General features: G+C 45.8%; 1 protein-coding gene across 6 annotated transcripts in view; it reads left to right on the top strand.

Annotated features, from left to right (window-relative positions):
• The window catches only part of LOC138498201 (GTPase IMAP family member 4-like), an 88,011-nt gene that overhangs the window by 17,367 nt on the left and 43,038 nt on the right, over window positions 1–27,606 (top strand). For 2 of the 6 annotated variants that reach the window (XM_069622080.1, XM_069622082.1), the window contains exon 2: window positions 24,301–24,361. The exons of 2 other annotated variants lie outside the window; for them this stretch is intronic. In XM_069622080.1, the coding sequence (XP_069478181.1) occupies window positions 24,310–24,361 (52 nt within the window). In that variant the 5' untranslated portion in view covers window positions 24,301–24,309. Of the gene's footprint in view, window positions 1–242; window positions 422–24,300; window positions 24,362–27,606 lie in introns of those variants that run through there. 2 more of the 6 variants (XM_069622079.1, XM_069622083.1) reach the window with 2 other exon arrangements.

Genomic DNA, 27,606 nt, shown 5'->3' with positions numbered 1-27,606 from the left:
GACAGGAGATTTTTGCTATTATTTTGATAGGCATTCTTACATTAGAGTGGTTATGTGGAACCCCCCCCACAATAAGGTTGAAGTGGTCTTGTGCCCATGATTTCAGCAACTTTTTGACATCAGTAAAACGGATTTTTGAACAAAGGTCTCTGGTATTAGCTATCTTGCAATGTTTGAACTTGACATTTGGAGCTTGCCCTCAAAGAAACAGAGGTGATTTAAAAGCGCTTTTGCTCTGACAGGTGCTGCTATTTTTTTCTTTGGCACCACCTTTCACCCCTGGCGCTTTTGGTATGCGCACAACTGCGCGGTTCTCCTGGACTCTGGGATGGAATAATGGTTCAGCATGGGTCAAAACCCTTCACACTGCAGGAACTACCAGGAACGTCTGCCTCAGCTACAGCTTCCTCACCGTTTCAAGGTACTGTGCAAATTTGGTTGCTCGTTTCATTCAACTGCAGTGAAAGTGTTTGAAATCTTTCTCCAATCCATCTCTTCGCTTTGAACTAACTTTTCTATCAACCAACCTCATCCAGAAACCGTGCCACAAACTTTACAGCGAATTATCCTGAACTGTGATCTTAAGCAAAAGACTTTTGACCCATTGACTTTGGCCTTAAGCCTTTTCTACCTGATTTCATCACTGTAGTTCCTCTTATTCAATTGCCCTGAATACTAACCTGTTGGTTTGCTTTAATTTATAATAACTTTGTCTTTCCCTCCCTTTTAAATTGCTGGAGTGCCATTTTGCTCCCACTTCATTTTGTGAGCCTTAACTTCTCTGGAATTTAAGGGAAGTGGTGTGGTGTATTAAGAGTGATTTTTGAACTGCTTATAAGTGTGTAATGTTATACAACTGAAGAATGAAATAAATGTATATTCTTTTACTTGAAAACCTTGAGTCATTGTTTGCCTGAATGATAGTAATTGCTATCCTTTGTGTAAATATCTGATACTGCTCACTTACTCTTGAGATAAGTCTGGCTGCTCTGCTACTGCTACCACTATAAGTGTGTAGTACAGGCTTGTACCAAAGGTGAATTTGTACTGTCACTTGTAGTCTTAATTGTGTGTGGTGTTCCCAAAGGGTACTGCATATAATTCTGCCTAACAATGTCCCACAGCCCTTGGCAGTGAATGCAGCATAAAACTCACTACCGAGAACAGGGGGCGAAGAGATTTAGAAGCATTGCTTTGAAGGACCGAGCAGAGAAGGCACGAGTAATGGAAGAACAGAAAGTGGGGCATAAGGCGCCAATAGGTACAGATGAATGGAGGGCAGATGACCTTGTGTTCCAAATCAACATGGCAGCGATTAGGGACATGCACGTTGAAATGAAGGATGGTGGTCAAAATGATGCGTGGTATGGAATGGGGCACAATGACCAGACTGCTTAGATTATGAGTCTATAACATCTACAGATCCCAGGGGTAGCATAGGAGGAGGAATGGTGACATATGAGGAGCAGGGTGAAGAGGTGCCACCAAGAGTAGAAGTTTAATGGTGTTCAAGACCCAGAGCGCCACCAGGCCGTATGGCAGTGACAAAATGGAAAAGAAGGGGGAGAATTTTATCAGTGACACCAAGGTCTTGGAAGGGCAATACATGCCCTGGCCACATATGGATAGAAACAACTTGATGAAGGCACTGCTCTCGCTCACCTCACAGCGGGAGCAGGAAAGTGGATATACACACTTGAAAAACAGACAGTAGGCATCACACTAGCAATAGGAGACATGAAAAGTTTGTTCGCTGCATTGCTAGGAGATCAGGCAGATGGTATTTGGAGAAAAGTGGAATACCCAAGGGTATCAATGGGTAATGCTAACCATAATGGAACACACCTTTATGATTGGCAATTGAAAGTACAGGCTTCATTAAGAGCTGTGTAGCTTGACACATCAGATATAAATTTGATTATGGCACGCACTATGAACCAGACGAAGACCCTGCACAATCTATTAACCAAATTCAGGAGATGTGGAGGGTAGAGACAGGGGAACCATAGGACAAAACTGTAGCAATATTTTATCACATGTTAAAGAAAGGTCTCCCAAAAGATGTACAGAAAGATTTACACGAAGTGGTGGGGATGGAGGCTGAAGGATGGGCAGAGATTTGGACGATTATAGTACACCCTTGTAGTCGATGACAAGAAAAGCAGACAGAAGAGAGGGATAATGTGCAGATGGATGAAGCAGTTGGTGCAGAACAAATGAGCAAAGTTAAGTATAGAAGGAGCAGTGATTATGAGTCCACCTGAAGGACAGGTAGAGGTGAGGATGAGAGAAGGGTTCCAAAGTTATCCAGATTAGTGAGGTTATCAGGAAGGATATCGGTGAGGGAGGGTAGTGGAGGGTTCACAGGAGTAAGAAGAGGAGGATATGGAGGGATGGGGCAGAGATTTGGAGGGCCGGGACCGTGTTGGTTTTGTTGGAGAATAGGGCATTTTGCGTGAGTGTGTAGAAGTAGGCAAGCATACTATCCTGATCCCTGCAACCACCCAAGCGTATCAGTAGTTCTGCATACATATAACCCGCCATCTGGAATGATGCCTCTAGCCACTCCTTATGGCCCAGTGCAGGTGCCCCCACAAATACAACAGCCACAACATCAGGATCCGATATATGTACCACAGCAAATGCAACCTCCGTCCCAAACGCTGCACCTGCATATGCACAGCAGCATACACAACAAACACTACCCCAAATATTGAACATAAACGCTCTGCTGAGCGGTACCATTATGCACTATGCAGGGGTCAGTGTGGTGAGAGGTAACCCTTTCCAATTCCCAGGATGTAACACGTATCCAGATAAGGACAGCCCACCGAGAGCCCTAATGTGCCCAGTCCTGTCAGTCACTGCTCACCTGGAAGAGAAACTCCTGGTAGTCACTTGTTTTTATGGTTGACACAGGTGCAGCAAAATCATGCATAAAGTAAGGGTGCTTCCCCTTTTCAGGAGAGATAATGGGCTGTGAATCACCCAGCATATTCAACAGGGTACTCCATATGGATTTTAGTGACATACAGGTACAGAGCACCATTCTTCAGTATGTAGATCTCTTAGTGTGCAGCACAACTGAAGAAGAGTGTAGAGACCGTTCAGTGAAACTACTGACATTACTTACGGAGAAAGGATACAAAGTATATAATGTTGGGAAATTGGAAAAGTTCGAACTTCGCACACGCCATACCACTGACTGGGTGGTGGGCAGTCATCATCGTCATTTCTTTCACTTTTGCAAATTGCTACAAATATTACAATATTTATGGTAAATGTGAAAGTGTTGCATTTAGCTTACTTTGTGTTATTTTGTTTAGAGGTTTTACATTTGTAGATGTTCATGCGCACAGAAACCTAATGATGAAACATTGTTGGAGTCCATAGAACTACGTTGAGATGTTGCTCAGAATGACTGCCAGAGGTGCGTTTGTTGTATTAGTAGGTGCAATGATGTTAGGCAGTAAATTATGTGTTGCACCTTCTGGGTGCTCACATCATGGTTCACAATACTCACCCTAACATTAAAATGTGTGTAACCATGAAACATGCATGCTCATTTGGACAGCTTACATTTTGGGATGCGAGTATAAAATGGCTGCAACATCAGCCACTCAAATGGGGTACAAGAGATCTTTTGCTTCTTGTTTCTAAATCATTTTAGAGAATGAAGGGCTGTGTCAAAGTGTAGGCACCCCCAACCCCAATACAGAAGCATTTTTAGGGAATTATATCTACAGACAGGGCAGGATACCGCACAAGAGTGACCCATTAAACAATGCAGAGAAAGGCTACACGGAAAGGATTGTACCTCTTTCAAACTTTAGCCTGACCAGTAATAAGATGAAACGTTTTAAACAAAATCGGCTTCTAATGCATGGTAAAGGGTCCACAGTTCCTCAGCCACTTCGTCCTTATGATTACGCAGGGATCGGGGGTTATTTCCATGAAGTGCAGGCCCATGCTTTATTTAACAGAGCTGGCATTAACATCTCTTATTAGTGCTGGCCTGCAGCTAGTGAAAATCATGGTGTGGTGGTGTAGAAAGGGCGTTTGGCCTTGTGGATTTACAATTTGAGGCAACTTGTTTGATTGCTTTATGTGCGTGTGGGCACAATATGGCATGCTCATCAGAGTCACATATACAAAACAGTCCAGTGTGCTCTTGTATGGACATTGGGCATATGGGCTGTTACATACAGGAGGGCCACATAGACACCATAAACCAACAGGGCGGTGACTTGTGCAGCACACAAATCATTGCTGCAAACATATGACTGCATTGATTTGCCATGGACTACTGTCTTGTGGTGTCTAGGTCAGGAAGGTAGACGGATGCAGTGAGGACGCGGGAGCCAGCAGTTATAAAGGGTAAGAGCTTTATTCTAGGTTGCAGGGTATGAGTCAGAATGAATGGGGAGAGAGACACGTATGTACATCTTTCCAGCAGCATCTCCCATCCTGAAGTCCCAACTGTAGTTGCTGGAGCCCGGAGAGAACATAAGGTTCCAGGCTGCTCCAGCATTCCATGGCTTGCACTGCCTTGTGCAGTGCAAGCCTATACTACATGTCTGCATGGTGACACACACTGAACTCTACTTTCCTAATCAAGGTGCCAAGTGACAGTGGTTGGCTTGTTTAGACAATTAAAAGACCTTTGATGCTGAGCAGATGCATTTAGTCCATGTCCCAAAGCAGCCACTAGAATACTTAATCAAGAAAATGAGGGTTAACTCCCCAGGGATGCGTCATATATAACTAAAAAGTAATATACACAAGACACAAAAAACGTTTTCGTGTGTCAAATAAAGAGACCTGAAAATAAATTGAAATATCTTAATCACCTACCTGAAACCCGTTTTTAGACTGCACGGGGTCTCCACCGTTAGTGGAGCCATTTGTGACTCAATAAATGATTTTGGTATTCTACCTTTTTGATAAGAGATGAAGTGTTCCACCAACATGCTTTTTTATTGTTATTCCCTGTGGTTTTTACCCTAGTAATATACACATTGTGTTTCTTAATAGTGTTTTAACCTAGTTCTACTTTTTAATCTTGCATCTTGTTTATTGGTGAAATGTAATTATAGTGTGGCACCACTACTGATATGGGCTATTTCTTTATTTATTTAAAGTGCATTTGCTTAAATTGCAACCTTTTCAATCATAAAACATCATCAATTTCACATACATATACAACTACAATATATACAAAACCCATATAGTATCCTACTTTACTTTTACATTCATATTCCCTAAAATCTCGGCTAAAATTGATACATGGCCGTAAAAATGTTCACATTAGAACATACTCTAAATTACAGATTAAAATGATTTGATTTCATATAGTGTTTTCATGAGATTCCCGGGACTATCGATAGTTTACTGGCAGCTATTTCCCATACATTCGAGGCAGCCATTGAGATGACCAGAGATTCTGCCCCAAAAAAACACAACTCCAGAATTGGTTAGATGAAGGCATCGTGAATTTAGTGTAAGTTTGCTCATATATTCCTTACAGCACTTCACATTGGTTTAGGATATGTTGTGCATATTCAATATTTGTTGCGCTCAATCTGCAAATTCTATAAATCTATGAGGCATGCCCACCCAGCAAGTCCACCCAAGCCCCTGTGTTTTCAAGGACCGGTCGGGTCTGGAGCCTCAATGAAAGGATAAACCTGGTAAGGGCTGGGTTTCACCATTTTGTTGGGTATATCTTTGGTACACCCTGAAGAAACGCCTTGTGGGAGAAGACGAAACATTTCAGCAAGGATCCTAGGTGGGTTAGAGCCTGATCAGCATCAAAATTCCAGTCTCTCTCCGATATCTTGGCCAGGTTAAATCCGAGCCAAGAGTCCGGAATTGGAGACACCCCAATGTCATCCATATATTTTCTGACCCTTGTGTCTTAGTTCTTGAACCACCCACTCTTCACAAATCTCAGGGCATGTTAGACCGAGTAGACCAACAAAGAGCCCCCCCCTAGTTCTGTCACGTGGGCCCTGGATAGCATTGGTTATCGAATGGGGTGTGGCACAGCCCTTTCTGAAGCCTGTTTGATGGTAGCATAATAGGCCCTTTTCAACCATCCAAGTAGTAAGCAGTTCTAGCAACAAGTTGGCAAACATTTTTGCACTGCGGTCCAACATGGCCAATAATCTATAGTTGTCTGACAGATCACGTGGCCCCTTTTTTATAGACTGGGATTAAAATTGTAGTTTTCCAAGTTCTGGGAATAATTCCTGTTTCACAAACATGGGTAAACAGTTGTTTTAGAATGTGGGCCCACAGTGACGAGTCTGCCTTCAGGACCTAATTTGAGAGGCCATCCGGGCCTATTGCACTCAAGGCCTTAATGTTAATACTTTTGTCCTCTAAATCGGCCCTTTTTATATGTGAGTTCACTATTGAGTTTGCCATGGACCTGGCTTCCCAGGGCCAATTTTCCCCACCATCAAAGGCCCTTTCAATAAACCTGACCCAGTTATCCTCATTTACCCTACCAGATCTCTGGGGTCCGCAGCATTCATTTGAAATTCCCCTCAACCAGTGCCAGAATTTTCTGAAATCATTTATCCTAATTAATCTATTTAGAAATCTCCAGCCTGCATCATTCTGTGAAAACCCGTGATTTCTGAGCCAGTCCTAAGGCTGGTTAATCCTTTCCTTTTTTTTTTATCAGCCAGCAGTGTGCTATTTCTGATTATGTTTTGTAGATCAGTGTTTAACTCGCGCTTCTTTGTAGCAATAACACTATCAAAGTGGCGAGTCGCCCTGCGCCGGCTATTTTGTTTAACCACCTGTCTATGTTCTGATGGATCGTACAGGGAGTTTAACTTACTGAGATCTTTAATGTACTGTGACAGCACTTTGCTGTAAGCAAGATCACAATTTTTCACTATATGTTCAACTGCTCGATCTTTCTCACTGACCATCGAAGTCTGTGTCCCCTGGTTTGATCTCTGGGTTACATCCCAGTTTTTCTCTACTGGTTGCCTGGATCCACACAATTCATGAACACAATCGCATGATCACTTGCCTTGGTAGTTCTGATCTCAAACACGGGATTGAGCCCGACCAGGCACTCGTTTATGAATATGAAGTCAATTTGACTACTAGCATGATCATTCAACCAGGTTGTCTTACCTTTCCCTTCTCTGTGGTGAGAGATAAAACTCCACCAAGGCTTTCAACCACTCCCTGGCCCTAATCCTCTCAGACTGTCCTCTTTTCATACCCACCCAGCCCCCCTCTCCAGTTCTTGGATACAGTCTGCATTGAAATCCAGTTACAATGATGGTTTCTCTCAGGAACTGGGTGCCCCAGTCTCTAAGTGTCACCACAATGTCAATTATTTCTGTTGTCATGGCATCTCCCGGGGGTTCGTGCAAAGTTTCTAACAATGTTGGTTCAGTGCCACCTCCTAGATTCTTTATAGATGCTGCTAGAAAATTGGGGTGTGATGGCCTGGGCAGAACTTAGTGAGGGTAGAAGTTACTCTGGCTCCACTACAGAGGTCACCTTTAGGTCTACCTTTCCAGGGAATCCCTGCCGGCCGGAAGACTAAGGAGTAGCCATTTAAATCATCATCAGCCTGGTCTCCTGGAGACAGAAACATGTAGCACCCATCAGCAGTTTCAGAATTTTGGGATTTAGCAAGAAGGAACTGTCCTCTGGAGTTTCATGAGAGGATTAGCAGATCCTTTGGGACTGCCACTACCCCCTGTCAGTGTAGTACCTGAAGTATCTCAGTGATCCGATGCCCGGGTTATTACCCAGGATCCGCTCCGGGATTCCTTGGGTTGCCTGACCCCGTCACTTGAGGTTTTTAGGGCAGTAGGGACAAAGGCCTAGATTTCAAAACCCAGCTGGCATAGAGCCCTGGCATTTCTACATATTTGTTTTACCACCAGAGGGGACACAAATGATGCCACCACCCAATTGACAGTACTATTATATTTGGGGTGTTCCAATTTGATGAGATCCTTCGTAGTGATTAGGCCAAGTCAGGGATCATCTGCAGTAGCTTGACTAACCATGATCTATTTAAAAATGGACTGTTCGCTTTGGTGTTTTCTCCATGATCATAATATGCAGTAAATCAGCACACCATATAGCGTCAGTCTTTGGAGTTCCTGTACCCCAGGTCCTATACCTTAGTTGTTTAACCTAGTCAGCCCATGTTGGTTGCACGACAGGAGTTAGTGACTGGGCATTTTGATGAGGGAGAATAGTTACTTGAGAGTTGGTTTTTAAAGCAACAGCTTCTCCTGATAGAGCCGGTGTCAGCAAGGGTTCCTTTCGGGCCTCGCCCCTTCCACTTGGCGGCTTAGCTTCACCATACATGGATAGTGACCTTCACACTGTGATGCTGGAAATGCTTTGGAGGGACATGGCCTCCATGTCCTTGTCCTGTACTCCCTTATCATATGTGTTCTGTGCAGGAGTCCCATCGGGACACCTGGCAGTGCGGCTCTTCCTCAATTTGGTTGTGGTGAACAGAGACCCTTGGGATACCATTATGGCACCCCTGGGTAAGGGTACGACCCTGTCCTCCTAGTGTATGTTTTTGTTCACATGTGTGTGGCCCACAGAGCAGGATATGGGCTGGGTGCAGCTCCATGCTGAATCTGACAGGTGTTCTGAGTATTCTACATTTTGGGATACCCAGGTCCTGCTATAGGAATCTGTAGATTCCTGGTAGGAGACCAGATGGACCCTGTGGCCTCTTGCTTTCTATTACCGGTTACCGTGTCTTCCCAAGTCCCAGGAAGCCCTGACGCTGTCCCTTCCCCTGACTGACTGTTGGGTGGAACAACCATATATGGCCTGACTGGCTGGGGCCTTCCCAATGACTGTATGTTGTGGGTATGCCCTTGGGATGGCACCTGGGTGAATGGGTTGTGTGACAAATATGCGCTTCATGTTGTGGGTTTCGGGTATTTTTGTGTGTGTGACACAAACGATGTGACAGCCCTGCCCGACTGACATGCATGCATGCAGTGTGGTGTGGTGTGGTGAACGGCTCGGTTCTTGCCCCAATGCACATTCCTTGTTGCAAGTGTCTGGATGGAAGTAAATGGCCTGACTGCACTGTGAACCCGATTGGCTGCCTGCCTGCCTGAATGCCCTTCATGTTGATTCCTGATGGAAACCAAGATGGCCCCTGTGGTCTCTTGCTTTCTATTGCCTGTTACCTTGTTTTCCCAAAGTCCTGGGAAGCCCTGACTCTGTCCCTTCCCCCTGACTGGCTGTTGGGTGGAAGTTCCATATATGGTGTTGTTGTGAAGGCCAGGCCAGATTAGCTGGAGCCTTCACAGTGACTGTATGTTGTGGGTACACCCTGTGGGTGGGACCTGGGTGAATGGAGTGTGTGACCAATATGCACTTCTTGTTGTGGTTGTCTGGTTTCTGGCATGAGAGACAAAGCTGAGACAGCCGTGCCCGAAACTGGCCTGAATGCAGTGTGTAGTGTTGAATGGCTGGGTACTTGTCCCAATCCACATTCCTTGTTGTGAGTGTCTGAGAGGGAGGAGGATGGCCTGAATGCACTGTGTGCCTGATTGGCTGACTGACTGCATGAATGCCCTTCTGTATGATTGGCTGCTGAGTGTGACCCAGCAGTGTGGATGAGCGACAGGATAGTATATCTGGGGACATCTCACCACTGGAAGTTGTTCAGAAGCTGTGTCTACACTTAAAGAGTAACTGGAACTGCTGATCCTCGACGCCCAGCTGGAAGAAGACTTGCTGTTGCATTTGCTTCAACCTGATCTGAAAGCTGCCAAATTCGTCGAAGACTGATCCGAGAGAGGACCTGGTAAGGCGCCCTCTTCCCGTGCTCCGAGGGACCATTGAGCACCGCTGACCTTCGCCGAAGCGCCCTGGAAGTCAGACCCTCAAAAGGCTGCCGTCCGGAGACGGGACCGCTGAGGAGATCGAAGTGAAGCACCCGGACTTCGCCGCCGTCGTAGTCCATTGCCCTTGACCAGGGTTCGCAGGTTTGTGTAACCGCTGGAGGCCCGACGAAGTTGTGTTGCCCCAGAAGAGGGGACTGCTTGATGCCGTGCCACCGACGACCGGAGGTGCCTGCTCCTTTGCCTAAGCACATTTGAATTGAAGGACTCCCTTGTCCGCACCGACGACAGCTTTATCCTGCCGGAGAGAGTCAATGCCACCGACGCGGCGAGGAGAATCCGCTGGTGGGTTTCCTGCCACCTGAAGGCCACAAAGACTTTGACGACTCAACGCCCTTGCTGGGCCACAGTTCTTCTGAAACTCTTTGCATTCCAGAACTATCAAACGCCAAGGTGTCCCGCACACCTCATCCTCGCAGGACGCCGCCGACGAGCACCTGGATCGATGTTGTCTCGGCACCCTCGAACTTCTCATCATCAACGCCAAGATCACTTTCTTCAACGCTTCTTGACGATCTGTGACTCCTGCTGGAAAGGGGGTCACTCAAGAAGGATCCGTCGACGCTTATTCGAAGAACTCTGCTCCACCAGGTACATTGGGGGGGGGGTAAAAACATTATAGGAGGAAATAAGACTATTGATCAATATGTGGGCTGGGTTTGTACTATATCTTTATTTTACAGGTTGCCCAGGTGGGGGGATCTCCACACAGAACTGTGTCTAGTGGTAGGGGCCAGTAATCTGCCAATTGTTTCAACCATCTTGCTTTCCTTCCTATCTCTATTGCTGGTTTCGTTGTTATTGATCTGTGTGACATTTGAATAGTATAGTTGATGCACTTTAATGAGATCTGATAATATTGGTGGTACCACTTTAGAATTGTATACATTTTCCATTGTTGACTTCTGAGTACAAAGTGAGTTACTGTGATAGTGTACATACCTTTGAATATTAATTATATAAAGACTGTGTTTTTAGTAATACAGTGTGTGGACATTCCTTTGTGGGGGCTTGGGGACTACACTGCACTTAGGAACCAGACTGCATCACCTCCTGAGAAGCTAGGCCTTGATTGCTCGACCACGTACCAATAATAGAGAATCTTGGCTGGGGTCCTCTGTGCCTCTCCTCTACCATATATAGAGTGGAAGTACAGACCCCCCTCCAGTCTTTACAACAGGCAAAATAACATTTGGCACATTTGCAGTACAGTTGGGGGTAGAAGAATGTTGCATTTCAGTCTTTGCATAGGGGGCTCCGTTGGCAGACATAGGCAAGGTAGCATTCTGAACAATGGGGTTTGGAGTGGGGCTGGGGGGGTGCATAGTTCAGTTTTTGCTGTCGTGCGCGATAGGTGTGGGCTTAGGGTCCTTCCTGATAGTGGTCGGGTCAGTTGGGGTTGGAGGTTGTGGTTGCTGACTGAGTGGAGCCTCGTGAGGGTGAAGGATAGGAAGCAGCACAGTGTTTAGGGATCTGGATACAGGAGCGTAATCGTGCGTTACGGGTGCTTATTGCAATAAGCTGGGAGATGATATTGGCCTTGTGAGTGCGGGCATGTAGTCTGAGTAGTCTGGCGGCAGAGCGTGGATTTGGATGGAGTGGGTGGGTACCAAGCTCCTTACCTTTTGGATGTGGTATAGCATCGTGGCAGATGGCAGACGAGCAGCAAACAGCTGCAAAGAGGAGTGCTAGCCTTGTCCCACGGCCTTCTCCTTGCGGCTTTGCCTGTCGGCTCACTCCCTCTCCCTTTAAGGCAGGGATGGGGGAGCCGGCAGGGCTGGTGGTCGAATGGGATTGCTGACGGGAGAACACGGCTTCTCGGCGGGAAATTCAAAAGCAGCAGGTCTGTTGCTTGTGGTTGTCATGGCGACCAGGCAATCCATTTTTTAAGGCGCTGATGCTGTGTGCGCAAGCAAAGTGGCTTATCCGCTGCTGTTCAGTGACACCATTCGCTTGACTGCTATTTGTGTCCCCTGTATTGTTTGATTAAAAATGGCCCAGGTCTATGTGCTCAACATGTATGCACCATCGCTCTGGTAGGGTTCCGCTCATCTGGATCGTAATCACTTATATGCAATCAATCGTGGCATTATAAGATCCTCTGCGCTATGTTGGATGGGGAGGAATATCAGACTTGAAAGCTCCATTTAAGCATATGCAGATTATATGATTGTATTAAGTGATTCCAGTAAAAAAAGAAGACCCTTGATATTGGGAGGGTTTTTGAAATACAATTCAAATTAAGATCTCCTGCAATTAGTATATAAGATATCGTGGAATCAAGAATAATCGTATTCATTAATTCATTTAAATCTTTAAGGAAGCAAGTGTCTGATATTCCTACCAGATTCCAGTACAAGTTGATCAAGGCACAAATACTTGTTTGCATAGTCACTTTTAATAGTTGCATATATGCATTTGGCATCGCCCATATTTCTGATTTTATACCTGTATTTATTTTAATGGCTGTGAGCAATCTTGATGTTGGGCGCCCACGAGTTGCTTTATTTGCTGGGTTCAAATAATGTCCTATTTGTCCCATATTAGAGGAGTTGAGAGCCATGTTTCTTGAAACATGATTATTTCAAAATGTGCTTGATGGTTCTCATTATTATTGCGCAAGTGTTTAAATCCCCTTGTATTCTAACTCAACAAGGAGATTTCAAACGTATTGATAGCTGGATCTAGTTATTTGTGAGCTCTGGTACATTCACAATGATCATTGTACTTCATGGTTTGTGTAGTTAGTCCCGCAGACGGGACATTAAATGATACCTTGTTTGTTTTTCTTAGCTTAATACTAGTTGATTCATCTACTCGAGATATTTCTGCCGCGATTACAAATCACATGGAGAGTAGATGATTTTTCACAGACCAAATTGTGTTTTAGAATACTCGCGAGTGCATCAAAATTTTCACCGAAGTGAGGTATGTTTCGTCTGGAAATCCCACTACAGCAATGTCTGTTGACATATCTTCAAGTTGTGGAATGTCTGAGAAGATAGCTGGCAAAGAACGACAATTTAAATCGTACTGTGTAAACGGTGGAGGCCGACAAGCCAATGTAAGACAATAGGAGGTCGGAGGTTTGGCAGGTGCATGGTTTATTTGCCTCCCTTCACCAAGTTAGATCCTTTATTAATGGTCATATTATTGTTCATGTTTTCTAGGACTGTTTGTATCATCTGCATTATCTCTGGAGTCATTTCAGCTAGTGAAAGATTGTTACTTACTCGGGCTGCATGACTTGAATGGTCGGCTGTACTGCCATGCTTGTCACAGGTAGAAGTCGTTTCGACTAGCGAGGGCTTATTATTTACTCGGGCAGCTTGACTTAAAAGGCATGCTGCAATGCCATCATTGGCAAGGTTAGTAGGCCCACCTCTAAATTGGGGCCTATACTGCTCCCACCAGTCTTCCTTAATGGCACATTGTTTGGTGCAGATATTCTCTCTTCACTGTGCATATTCCCTGTGTATATTTCTACTGGCAGGATCTTGGTTATTGGTCATCCTTCTATTGGTCAGTAGAGTTTCACTATTACTGACATCTGGATTTATTAAGACACCACATTGGTCGGTGCACCACCAAACATTGGAAATGTCATCTAACCGGCCATGTAGGCATCTACGGCCTTTTCAATCTCTTTTTGATGATAGTTTGTTGAGTCCACCTCTTTAGATACTCTCATCTCAAACAGAGGTGCTCTCATCAGGCTTATCACATTCTTGCAAAGCTGCCACTCTTACCAGGTCATCCAATGGTGCATATGGAATGATATTTGTATTAGGGTTAATTACTTCACCGGTGACTCTGGCTAGACCTTGTTGCTGATATTGTTTTGATATTGCGTTAGAGGCCTTTAGGGAACTTTTTTTTCGGCAAACTGATTGCCTTGAAAAATTGTTTAGTTTTAGAGGTATTCGTTTTTGACAATTTCACTTGTGTAGGAGCCCCTGATTTCTTTTTAGCCACATCAGGGGATGATGTCGCTGCTCTTATGATATACAATTTTATCAAGCAAAGGGACAGAAAACAACGGGTTATTCATTACTTCATTAGGCATCATTTGAGTACAAGTAGTAACATGGTTAATAGACAATTTGGATTTTTCGCCTAACACTTCCACTTTGCGGTTTAATAGTTGAATTATATCAGTTTGCCATAATAGTATTTTCTCCGTTTCGCTACTCTGGCTAGTTCATTTTCTATCCAGAGTTTCAAATAATTTGGTCATTGTTTGCAATGCCAAATTCGTTCTGGTAAAGGTAGTTTCTAGAAGTTTAGATATTGGCACCAATTGTATCTTGGTGCTAGGTGCCATAAGAGACCCCATAGATTTTCGAGGTATTGGTGCTACATATGATGCCACGAAGTCTGATCGAGATTTGCTAATATCAGGAAATAGTACTGTTGAACCTGACAAATTGCCAGACAACAGGTGATCTGAAAAGCAAGAATTAGTAGAGTCCAAATCCATTATCGCGGCATCAATTATCACAGATTTCATCAAGTTAATAGGAGCCACTATGTCATCTGTGGCAGGGACATTATTCAATAACAGTCAGATAACGAGTATTTACTTGAAATTGCTGATGTAATGGCACCTGTTACCTGTTCACAAAAATCATCATTCAAGATAGCTATGCTCACATTCCCAGAAGGTGCTATATTTGAATGCTTATCCAATGTTTGCACAGGCGTGATGGAATTAGAGCACACCTTTGTGAATGGTGTTTCCGTTAAAACATTTAAGAAATCGGTTGGATTAATGAAGGCTGATGTTATATCAGGTTGCTGAATGTCTTTACAAAACGTACATATGTCCAGCAGCGAGTCTTCTTTGGAACATAACTTCAACGATTTTCCATCCACGCGTCCGGTTGGTATTGAACAAGTTTTTCGATACAGTGATTGGGATTGCGCCTTCATTTCCCGTCTACACAACATTTTTCCTGGAGGCATACTGGTTTTCAAACTCTGGACCGTGTGCTGCATCGTTATTGACCGATACACAAGAATACGCGAAGTTACCTACCAAGATACTCTCCCACCTCAACGACGCAGCGAAGAGGCAAATAGGTAATTGGCAGGTACTTGCTAGGTGCGCGCGTGCCAGGCTGGTTTTAACTCCTTGTGCCAAAAAAGGGGGTGGAGCTTGTGTTTATGCAGGCTTTTTTGGTCCTAGATCGTTGTTTATGACACAATGGATCCACAGCCACAAAGAGGCAGAAGGTAGCGTGAGACGCAAAGAGGTACTTGGCAGGTACTCGCTAAAATGTTTTGCATCCAAGGATTCCCCTTGCCATCACCCTTGACTGCTTTGTCCTGCCGGAGAAAGTCAAGGTCGTCGACTGCCAAGGAGAATCCACCGGTGGCTTTCCCGCCACCTGAAGTCCACAAAGACGCCAACGAAGATCCGAAAGCCAGCCTTGGTCGAGTCCTGATTGCCGACACCAAACGCTAAAAACCCGACGCCCTTGTTGGGCCTACTTTCTTCATTAGTCTGCTTTGTGGCAACACACTCTTGTCATTGAGGTGCACAGCATGCCTCACCTTCGCAGGAAGTCCACGATCACTCGCCGATGAGCACCGCAAAGACTGAAGCTGCTGTCCCGACGACCATGTTCACCATCCTTCGTAGGAATCATGACAACCCATGGCTCCTGCCTTAAAGGGAGACCACTCAAGAAGGGCCCGTCGGCGACCCATCAAAAGAACACTACTAAACCCGGGTAGATTGGGGTAGTAGAACATTTTAACAGGAAACAAGACTGCTTAAACATTAATGGACTGGGCTTGATAATACTCTCTATTACAGGTTGCCCAGGTGGGGGATCCTCACACAGAACTGTGCCTTAATAGCAAGAGAACTATTCTGACATTGTTTAACCCAACTTGTCTTCCTTCCATGTTTGATGTTGATTCACTTTACTATATGACTTGTATGCCATTTGAACTGTCAGCTGTTGGTGCATTTCAAAGGAGTCGAGAGTTAATTGTGGTACCACATATACATTGTACATATTAACCTTATTAGAATTGCTGGAGTACAAAGTGTGTCATTGATTGTATATATATTGAACCTTATTTATATAAATAACTTATCACCTAACATAGTGTGTGGACATTCTTTTGTGGGGGCTTGGGGACTACACTGTACTTAAGAACCAGCGGTTTATAGTGATTCCCTCGAAAACAAATGGTCGACATGCTAAAGCAATGAGATAACAAACAGTCGAATGCCAAAGCATCGACAACCTATATTTTATATGTAAAAGTGCAATTCCAACGAAAACAATCCATCGACAATATACATGTAAAAATTAGCCTTTCCATGCATTTTTGTGTAACTTTAAAATGTTACATGGTGCTGTCCAGTGCTGAAATTTCAGCACTGGACAGCCCCTTGTAACGTTTGAATTTTTTTTATATAGGGTGGGTGGTTACCCCCCTCCAACCCCTATGTCTACCCCCTAACCCTAATTTAACCCTTAAACTAAGCCTAGCCACAACCCTAACCCCAACCCTGACCCTAGCCCCAACCCTAATTTAACCCTTAAACTATCCCAAGCCCCAACCCTAACTCTAGCCCTAACCCTAATTTAACCCTTAAACTAACCCAAGCCCCAGCCCCAGCCGTAACCCAAGCCCCAACCCTTATACTTACCATTACATGTCGATGGAACATCACATTTTTTTCAATTAAATGGCCATGGTATTTTGATTAAAAAAATGTGATGGTTTGGGTTTAGATGGAATGACCGGATACCGAACCAGCCCACATCACCTCCTGAGAGCTTAAGCCTCGATTGCTTACCCATAGCTACCGTATAGAGTATCTTGGCTGGGGTGCTCTGTGCTTCTACTCTGCCATATAGAGGGCAGGAGTACAGAAGCACCCCACCGGTCCTTTACACCCACCATAGCCACCCCTTCTGCAGGACCCACATGGCCTGGCCATGTTGGCCCTTGGCATGTTAACAGCTCGTTGCTGAGGTGCTGTGGCCTTTCACGTAGTACCATGTGTCCTGTCGCAGGGATACCAGGCCGGATGACTTGACCAACAATCCAGTGACCCAGCCATCAATGGCACCTCTGAAGGACACCTGTCTTGTCTGCCCATCCGCTAGAGTATCCGCTAGAGTATCTGAAACTCTGAACCTGCCCCCTTACTCATTTGTTCATTTTCCAACTGGCCCAGTGCAGACTTATTTTTTTCCAAGATCGCCGCATTTGGCCCTTGCTCTTTCTTGGCCTGTTCTTTAGCTGTCTAACTTTGGGGGCTGGAGGGGGTGGCTTTGGTGCGTTTAACATAGAGAGTTCAGCGCAGATTGTCTCCAGAGCCTCACTTTCCACGTATGCCCTTTCTTGAGGGGTCTCCTCCTCCCTAGGTGAAGAAGTAGTGCTGATCGTGTGGATGGTCTTTTGTACCAGTTTCCTGGTGGGACATGCCTTTTGCACAGAGCACTATTCCATCCATATCCTCTTTTAGGGTCTGCTGATCCACTGCTATAGTAGAACAAGTATGGAACAGGGCCACCATTTCTGCTTCCAGCACCACTAGAATGTTCTTCTCTTCTGGGGGAATGGACTATTTCACCCTCCTCTCTGATTTCCTCCCTATTACTGTCCCTCTCCCCTAGCGCAGATTCCGAGGAGGTCATAAAATTTCCCAGGTTGGGAGTGCGGGAGAGATAGAGGACATCACGTTGTCTGTCTCAAAATCTGCCGGTGCCATTGAGTTCCTTTTTACCACATGGCAAAGTTTCAGCAATGAGCCATTACTATCTATTGATGTTACAAAATCCGACCCTGGGTCTTCAATTAGCTGAGAATTTGCTATAGCCAAAGGGACTACCGGGAATAGCTTTGCAGGTGGAAATAATGTTTGTCTTCGGCTGTATGGAGATGTTTGCAGGCACTGGCAGCACCGAGGACTTTTTCTTGCGTGAGGCTGATCTTAAGATGGATTTATTCATCTTCTCGCCTGTTTTCCCAGTGTCTTCATTGCTGGTTGCTCAGAGCTGGGGGGGGGGGGGGGCAGGTACCACGTTTCCCATGAGAGATTTCAAAGTGTCTCTTTAGGTTCAAGAGGCTTCTCCCCTCTGAGATGGAAGAGATCAGCAGGAGGTGATTTAAAATGGAGTGCTATACAGGAGCTTTCAATCAGCTTTAATTTCCCCCCTGCCCCATAAGATAAACATCTCTCAATCTGCTCAGTTCACACAGCCTTTGATAGTCTAGGAGGAGAGGGGACATATATTAGTGAGGCCAAAACACCTACCATGCCTCCATAAATGTGTCCATTCTGCTCCTTCTACCAGAAGGCTGGATCCACTCCCACAGACCCATGGTCTCATGGACCACAGACCACTTTTCACCACTTCCGCGTGAGCTTCATGCAGGAAGTGGGGGTTGGTACTCTGAAAAATCCTTGCTGCAGGCTGCTCGTCACCGGAGGGCCGGGCTGACTCAATTAAAGGGCCAGCGTAGCTTTAACACAGTGCTGTCACACGTTCTCAGGAATTGAGGGATTTCTCTTTAAATGTCCAGCAAAGTGGCACACAGGTACCACAGACCACTTCTTCACCACTTATGGCCTATGCCGAATAAAGGTATTAAACAACAAAATAAAGAGAATTGTTTAGAAATGTTCTGTGTGGCACATTAATTCTCTTTGAAGCATGCATAGGTTTGGTCAGCTGATACTTGTGCTGGCCTGGTGAATACAAATGCCCCATGTTCAGTTCTTAACACTGAAATGTTAAGCACATACTGTGTAAGAACTATGCCTTAAGTCATCACTTAGAAATTGCCCCACTTGAAAGGCTGTCAGCACAAAGAATGAGGAGCACTGGGTGTGTGACTCCAGAGCATCTCACATTCTGCGTTTGGACTTTGCATTCCTTTGTTTACATATTCCAAAAGCATCGGCAGAGAGCAGCCAGCCACACATCAGAGGAGCACTCACTAACACAGCAGGCTGCTTAATCTGTTGCCCGGCAAGCTTAGAAGTAGCTTTCTGGGTGGGCCCCTTACTGCACCCTCCTCCTGAGCTATTTAGCTCTGTGCCCCGGGCTCGGCCCGCTTCGCCCCGGGCTAAGTAACAGGGCTGAGTACAGACACTCCCCCGTGCTAGGAAACCAGAAACCGCCCTAATAGTGGAGCATTCGATGCTTGATTCGCACTGACAATATCGACATCCACTCCTTGCTTGGAAGGCTCCAGGTGTAAGCAGGTGGCTGAAATTCCTATATTACAGCCGAAACAATCCTCAGCGAACGTCCAACAGCAGCGACCAAAATAAGGCTATTATAATAAATAAGTTAAAAGGTGGTCGCAAGCCGGGGTCGCGGGGAAAAGGAAGTAGCTGGTTTGCCTCGCACATCACCTGCATGCACTGCTGTAATCAATCTGTCTAAACCGAGTTTAGAAAGTCAACCTAGTGATTGCCAAAAAGTAGAGAGGAGAGGAGAAGAACATAAAGTGCAGGATGGAAATGCACAGGCCTGGCCTCCATCTGGAACCCTTGATACATGGCTACAATTCCCCAGACCCACTCTCCCTACAATGTCCAAGGGCAGACTTGCTCAAGGATGGAGCCCCTACAAACCAGTAAGGACGCTCTGCAGAATAACTGCGCCATGCTGGCAACATCCATCCAGTTCTTTAAGCCCTTCCAACACCAGGCACAGCAGCAGGGCTTTTTACAATTGGATCAGCCATCCAGACTACAGTGTGGGGTGCACCTTATATAACCCTCACTGTGATCCCTCAAGTCCAGAGATGGTTTTATAATGGGAAGCATGTAGTAAGCCAACCAACGTATATGCACAGTACAGCAATGCCTCCTCGCCATCCTTCATGCCAGCTCAGCAATTTGTTCAGGTGCAGCCGATTACAGCAGGGAATGCATTCCAAGCTCCCTTGCGAATGCACCACATAGAAGATAACACAGAGATGGGATCTAGACTTCATTCATCCGTGGTGCTACCGTGAACTCATCCGGTAGGACAAACTAGATTACTAAGAATTCTACTGTTTCTGGGAGGAATCATGTTTTAGTTCTGCCCAGTAAAGACAATAAAAAGTGGATGCCCAACACCGCGGGAGAGAAGCGACAGCTACGAATTGAGGAAATTGACCCGGTAAATGACAGGGCCATTACATTCCTCCATTTTAGGAATGGACTATTTAGCCAAATAAAGGGCCTACCAATTCTACTATCTCATAACATTGAAGCGGTGGAGCTGCCTACTATGCCCAACACCACTAACTGGGCCTTTGTAACTTTCTCTCCCTAGTGGCGGTAGAAATTATTCTATCCTTAGCCCCTGAACTGCGGCACTTGGGTTTTGAGGTTCAGGTTAGCCAGCGTGAATTGATGGAGAGTGAATTGTCAAAAACAAGGAATCATAAGGGCAAAGTTGGTAACTTAGGATATATCCAGTACAAGTGTCTGACAACTGGCAGACCACTACCAAAGCAGAAGCCTAACTTGGGTCAGAGGGGTATGGGCATCTGGCACCCAGTCCAAGATGGCTGCCAATATTGAACCAGGGCGAGCAACAGATATGCTGCTAGATTATCTTGGGCTGCAACTCTTTTGCCTCTCACACTCTGGGTATTGAGGCGCTTAACTCTGCAGGTGTTTTATTCTACAGGAAACATGGCTTAATACAGACAGTGGGCCTCATTATAATATCGGCGGTAGCCATTCCTGTAATACAGGCATGGCTGCCGCCGGTGTCCTTTTTTTATTCTGGCATCCGCAAATGGGCAATTACCGGGTCATTACGGCCCTGCCGGACCCGGTGATTGCCCTTTTGTGGGCACCGGAAAAAAGATTCTCTCCATTCCCATTCAGCCCCATAGTGTGCTGGTGCATCTGAAATTATCTGCTCGCGGGTACCTTTTCACCAGCCAGGTCAGACCTTTTTCCAGGGGGTGAAATATTAGTGTGTGGGGATCTTGATGCACGTTGCTTAACATGTTGGGATCTACAGCGACTGGAGGGGGATCCATCTATACTTAAGAATACATCTGTAGCAGCCAGCTCACTTTCGTATGAATCAAATAAGCGTGTGGCTGTATGGGTGGATAACCTGTTGCAACATCAATTGGAACCCCTTGTGCCTAGTGGTGAGTCTTCCCCCTTTGGATGTAGTTATGAGGCGGGCGGGTTACTCTTAGCCCAACTGGGATTGGATATTTGCGGCTAAATTGCTGCGCTGCCTGCTTTGTGAGTACATGATCAATTGTTCTGGCTTAAGTGATCATGCAATGCTGGAAATAAGGCTTGACATTAACTTGCCATGTGCCTCTATTGAGTAGGGCCGAATCATCAGCACAAGGTAATCGAATTAAATGGTCTGAGGCAAACATTCAAAAGATCAGCGAAAATATAGATAAGCTGGGCTGGGAACCTTATGATCTCTCTGCCCATTGCAACGGACAATTACGATTCCTTTTGAGGCTGTTGAGGCCTATCAATAAGAGGCCAGGTTGTGCCTTTCTATGGAAAAGCATTGGGACAAAGCCATTTGATGTGGGGATACACAAGAGGAAGAAAGTATTAAGATCTGAGTTGGCCAATATCAGACACAAGATCTAGCATCGGCCCAACAAGTATCAGAGTTGGCCTTTGTGAAAGCGAGATACAAGAACTGGTTGGGCAATATAAAAGCAGTGTCCATACGGCCAATTGGAAATTGGTTTTTAAACGTATTAAAACCAATGACTCGTACATTTTGGTCCCTGTATCAAACTCATGGACAGTAAATCCCCAAAACAACTATGTGGGATTAGCAAATTATGTTGGTCACAATTCCTAACTGCAACTTACTGGGGCAGTCAATGTACGCAATGGTCAAATGGCCACTAACCCTACACAAATAGTGGCAAGTACAAGAGGCAAGATGAGTAATGACAATGTTGCTACAACAATCATGGGATTGAAAACGTCGAGAGCCCGTGGGCTGCATGGACTGCCCACTGTTTTGTTGCAATCAAACCCTCCGTTTTGGACAGAAGTTCTCCATATAATGTTCATGGAAATAATGAAAACTAATCACGGTCTAAGTGAGGCAAAGAGGATAAAGTGGGCTGCAGGCGTTTGCCATATCATTTCTCACAAAAAGTAGGAGAGGTGAAACTAAGGTGGCTGACAAAAAATGTTTTCTTTTTTTCCCCAGACGGTCATGCCCCCCACAGTTTGAATACCGCTGATCATGTACTATGTGGTATAACCATTGGAAGTGACACACCCCTCCTGCCGTGTCACCCAGCGTAGATCAAATCATAATATTGCCTTGAACATAAATGACTTGTTACAGACATGAAACTTGACAATTGGCAAGCTGTGGGGTACATTTACCAGCCCTACCAGCCCTAACGGAAATTCCCTTGATCACAACACCATATTTGAACATTTCACCCAAAAATGGCTGTGTTGTGTTCTCCTTGGCACATGTGTGACAAGCTTTGAACACGGTCACCCCAGAGAATGGCGGCATTTGTTTTGCTTCAAATCAAGCACAAGAAAAATTATCTGCATTCAAGACGGCATCGCAATTTGTCCTCCTTTCATTTTAAATACCACAATGTTTTGCTACATTAGACACAGCCCTGCTGTGTATTTAATCTAATTGCCATGAATTAATGCAAGACCTTCCAGAACAGCATTATTTTCACTGAGGATGTACATGCAGAGCAAACTTTATGTTTCAGTCAACACGGCTATGATTTCCTTTTGAAATAGACCAGTGCACTCAAATTACTACAAAGGAAAGCAATAGTGCGGCTCTCTCTCTTGTCCCATGTCAATTTCAAAGAAATGCTTGGCAGTATATCTCTCTGTGACCAGAAACTGACCATATTTGTAAAAGCCCTCCAGAAGGTTAATTAACAAGAAACTGTATGTGGCAGAAACCTGGTACTTCCTGGCCACCCCATCTCTTCTGCCTTCGACATGGTCAATCATGCCATCCTGCTTAACCGTCTCCATGATAACCGTGGTATCACCGATCAGGCCCTGGCTTGGCTGACTTTTCCTGTCTGATCGAGCCTCCTAGGTCCAATTTGGGTCCTTCCTCTCCTCTATCTCTATCTATACCTGTGGTGTTCCCCAGGGGTCTAACCTCTCTCCCCGGCTGTTCAACCAATACCTGGCACTTCTTCTCCTTCTCTCATCTCTGATTGTCTGTCCACTATCCAGGAGTGGTGTGCCGCCAATGATCTCTGCCTCAATGCCAGTAAGACTGAGATTCTCCTCATTGGCACACCTACTCCCTCCTTTCCTGTCACTCTCTGGCTGACACTCTCCTGGCCCTCTTCCTGCTCCCACCGGTGAGGCTAAAATCCTTGGGGTCATCGTTGACTCCATACGCTCCTTCTCTTCTCATATCTCTGATGAAGTCACGCTACCAGCTGCACCTCCTCGGAGGTATTCTTCCTTTCCTCTTATTCCACCAGAAGCTCAGTCTCCTGAGCTCTGGTTCTCCCTAGGCTGGACTACTGCAACAGCCTCTTTCTAAATCTGCCTACCTCCGCAACTCATCCAAAACATGACTGTGAGACTTGTCCTTGTCCTCAAGCCAAGGGATTGTATCTCTCCAGGACTGACATTTCTGCATTGGCTCCCAGTGGCTGTGAGGATTAAGTTCAAACCCCTCTGCATTGTCCACCAGGTCTCCTGGGGCCTTGGGCCTCAATAACTTCAACTCTCTCTTCCTAAAAATCTTCCTTCCCGAGCTGATGATGATGGTCAGAGCAGTGAGATGTTAGCCTGAGTATCACCACACCACTGATGATAATGATGGTGAGAGCAGTGAGATGTTCGGTGCCAACCAACGGTGGGGCACTTGGATGAGCGGAACATGTAGAGGGTTGTTGCGCCAAACCCAGAGGGATATGAGACCCACCAATAGAGATATATAGTGAATGTAACACCTATGCACATAATATGACCACTGCTTGTTTTCATTCTGTTGAGCGTCACACAAGCTTACTCTGCAGTGGATGGCAGTGATTTCTAAGTGATTGATCAATGTTAGTAATTGTTCACATATGAATGTGGTTTCTTGCATGCTTCTTCCAGCCCTACAAGGTGACACCACTTATCTCTTGCATTAGTTATTGCAAGCATTACAGCATCATATCAGCATCCCTTGTTCTGCACATAAATATAAGAATAATTGCTTGCTTGAGAGTACTTGAGCTAAATAAACCTATTCCGTTTCAATGAGGAGCTGCTGGTGCATTAACCCTGGCATCTGCATGCGTGTAAAGGAGGCCTCTATGACCTTTCTCATTACCTGCAGCTTAATGCATGGGCACTGACCACTGTGTTCTTAATACTCTTTTGATGCAGATCAATCAAATGATGAAAGCCATGAAGGTGGGCAATCTGAGACCAGGGGCAGCTCATACAAGTAAGTAAATGCAATTTCAGAGCTGGCAGTATCCGAGCCAGAGGTGTGCAATAACCCTTGCAATCAAATAGCATGTTCATTTTCCTTTCACCACTATGACTAGTAATGTGTACGGTTTAGGTCTGTTTCACCGGAAAAAAATAGACCTTTTCCAATTTGACCAAATTATTTTGGGTCTTTTTTTTTTTTTTGTTAAAAAAAAAACAGGGATAGCCCACTCCACCACCCCCACCCTGACCTATTCCCTTACCGCAGCCCACATATATTTTTAATGTCATTTCATGGAAATTCCCCAAGAAAACTATCAACAGAATGTTGGTCAAATTGAAAAGGTTAATTTGGCCTGCGATCAAGTATACTAATACCAAATGTACATCAAAAGTCGGATTAAGACTGTACTAATAAGCAAAGTGAGGTCTAGTTGAGAGCACCCAATGAAAATGTCTCAATGGAAAGCCATTGTACTAAAATAAAGACAACATGTTTACATTGTTGTGATGCTGGAAATGCATCGGAGGGACAGGGCCTCTGTATCCTTGTCCTTCACTGCTTTTTATTGTGTGTTCTGTCGCATTTTCCGCGCAGGAGTTCATGTGGGACTCCTGGCGGTGCAGCTCTCTCTCTTTTGGTTTGGTGAACGGACCTGTGGGATACCCTTATGGCACCCATGGGTGGGGGGTGCAACCATGTGCCCCTAGTGTGTGTTTTTGGGCACCTGTGGGTGGCCCACAGAGCAGGGTATGTGCTGGTGGCAGCTCCATGCTGAATTTGACGGGTGCGCGGAGTATCCTCCATTTTGGGATACCCCGGCCCTGCCATTGGGATCAGTTGATTCCGGATGGAAAATAAGATGGCCCCTGTGGCCTCTTGCTTTCTATTACCCATTACCTTGTTTTCCCAAAGTCCTGGGAAGCCCTGACTGTGTCCCTTCCCCCTGGCTAGCTGTTGGGTGGAAGTGCCATATATGGTGCTGTTGTGAAGGCCCGGCCAGACTAGCTGGAGCCTTTCCGGTGATGTATGTTGTGGGTACCTCCTGTGGTGGGACCTGGGTGAATAGAGTATGTGACGAATATGCATTCTGTGTTGTGGATGTCTAGTATCTGGTGGTTGACACAATGACTGAGACAGACCTGCCCGAAACCGGTATGAATGCAGTTTGGAGTGTTGAATGGCTCGGTACTTGTCCCAATACAGATAACTTGTTGGGAGTGTCTGGAGAGAAGTGAATGGCCTAAATACCTCATGTGCCTGATTGGCTGTCTGCCTGCATGAATGCCCGTAGTCGTGATTGGATGCTTGAGTGTGACCCAGCGGAATGAATGGGAGATCAACAGTATATCTGGGGACCTCTCACTGCTAGGAATCGTGTTCAGAAGCTGAAGTCCACTACAACGAGTAACTGGAGTAACTGAAGCTTGACCTTGAAGCCCTGCTGAATGAGAAGAATTGCTGTTGCTCTCCTTCACAATCTGAAAGCTGCTGTGCCTCCAAGGTCTGACCCAGAGAGGACCTGGTAAGGCGCTCTCTTCCCGAGCTACGAGGGACCATCGTGCACAGCTGATCTTTGCCAAAGCTCCCTGGTAGACAGACCTTCGTCAGGCTGCCGACCCGAGACGGGGATGCCGCGGATTCTCAAAGAGAAGCGCCCGGACTGTTGTCCGCCACTGTTGACGACTGCCGTCGCCGACCGGAGCCACCGTGCTCCTGTTTGCGTAAGAACTTCAATTGATCATCGGACGCTCTCGTCTGCATCGTCACCCACTTTATCCCGCTGGAGAAGGCCTGACCGTCGACACGCCGAGGAGCATCCGCCGATGGGTTTCCCGCCACCTAAAGACCACAGACGCCGACGACTCGACGCCCTTGCTGGGGCACAGTTCTTCATCATCTCTTTGCGGTCAGAACTATTGTCACCGAGGTGCCCCGTACGCCTCTTCCTTGCAGGACGCCAACGCTCTGTCGTCGACGAGCACCACTCGGAACAAAGCTGCCACTTCACTGCCGTAGTTCATCCTGTTCACCGTCGGACGTTCGACAACCCGTGACTCCTGCCTTAAAGGGAGGGCACTCAAGAAGGGCCGTCGACGCATCTTCGGAGACCTCTACTCCGCCAGGTACATTGGAGGGGTAAAACCTTAATAGGAGGAAGTAAGACTATGGACCATTACATGGACTGGGCTTGTGCTATATATCTTTATTTACAGGTTGCCAAGGTGGGGGGGGGGGGATCTCCACACAGAACTGTGTCTAGGTAACGGGGCCAGCATTCTGCCTATTGTTTCAACCATTTTACGTTCCTGCCCATCTCTATTGCTGGTTTCCTCGTTATTGATCTGTGTGACATTTTAACCGTACAGTTGATGCACGTTAATGAGATTTGATAAGATTGGTGGTACCACTTTAGAATTGTATATATTTATCATTATTGACTTCTGAGTACAAAGTGCGTTATTGTGATCGTGTACATACCTTCGAATACTAATTATATAAAGACTGTGTTTTCAGTAACACAGTGTGTGGACATTCCTTTGTGGTGGTTCGGGGGCTACACTGTACTTAAGAACCAGCCCTCATCACCTCCTGAGAAGCTAGACCTTGATTGCTCGTCCATTGCTACCAAATAGAGAATCTTGGCTGGGGTCTTCTGTGCCTCTCTTCTACCATATAGGGAGCAGAGGTACAGACACCCCCTACCGGTCTTTACAATTGTTTGCCTGCATCAGGTACAAAGTTATCCCAACCAAACACTACTCTATTTGAAGGAGAACCTCACCATCTCCGGAGGCCAGCATTCCACCAGAAGTCAGAACATTAGCAGACTGGAAAAAAATAGCTGAAAGAAGTAAGAAAACAGGAAACATGTCTTTTCCTGCTGTGCATCCTGTCTCTGTCTCTGTAATAGGTTACTAATAAAGATCAGACTTGGCTCCTCCATCTTACACTTCAAGAAAGACAGCAAGACCCAACCCTTCAATGATCGCTGCACTCAACTATTTCTCTCCCTGTGGAGTTTCTCCTCTCCCCTGCTCCCTTATCCATCCCAGATCCTCTGCGACCCCGGCACATTAGTGGTAACCTCTCCTCTGCGACACTGGCACACTAGTGATAACCTCTGGGGTTATCATGCTCTACGACCCCGGCACACTAGTGGTAACCTCTGGGGTTATCCTCCCGGTACGCTAGTGGTAACCTCCGGGGTTATCATTCTCTGCAACCCCGGCACACTAGTTGTGACCTCTGGGGTT

This window comes from Ambystoma mexicanum, chromosome 5q (assembly GCF_040938575.1).
Source record: "Ambystoma mexicanum isolate Mex_15411 chromosome 5q, UKY_AmexF1_1, whole genome shotgun sequence".
NCBI classification, from domain to species: domain Eukaryota; kingdom Metazoa; phylum Chordata; class Amphibia; order Caudata; family Ambystomatidae; genus Ambystoma; species Ambystoma mexicanum.
Note: the sequence above shows the minus strand (reverse complement) of the source record. Positions and strands in the feature narration are given on the sequence as shown.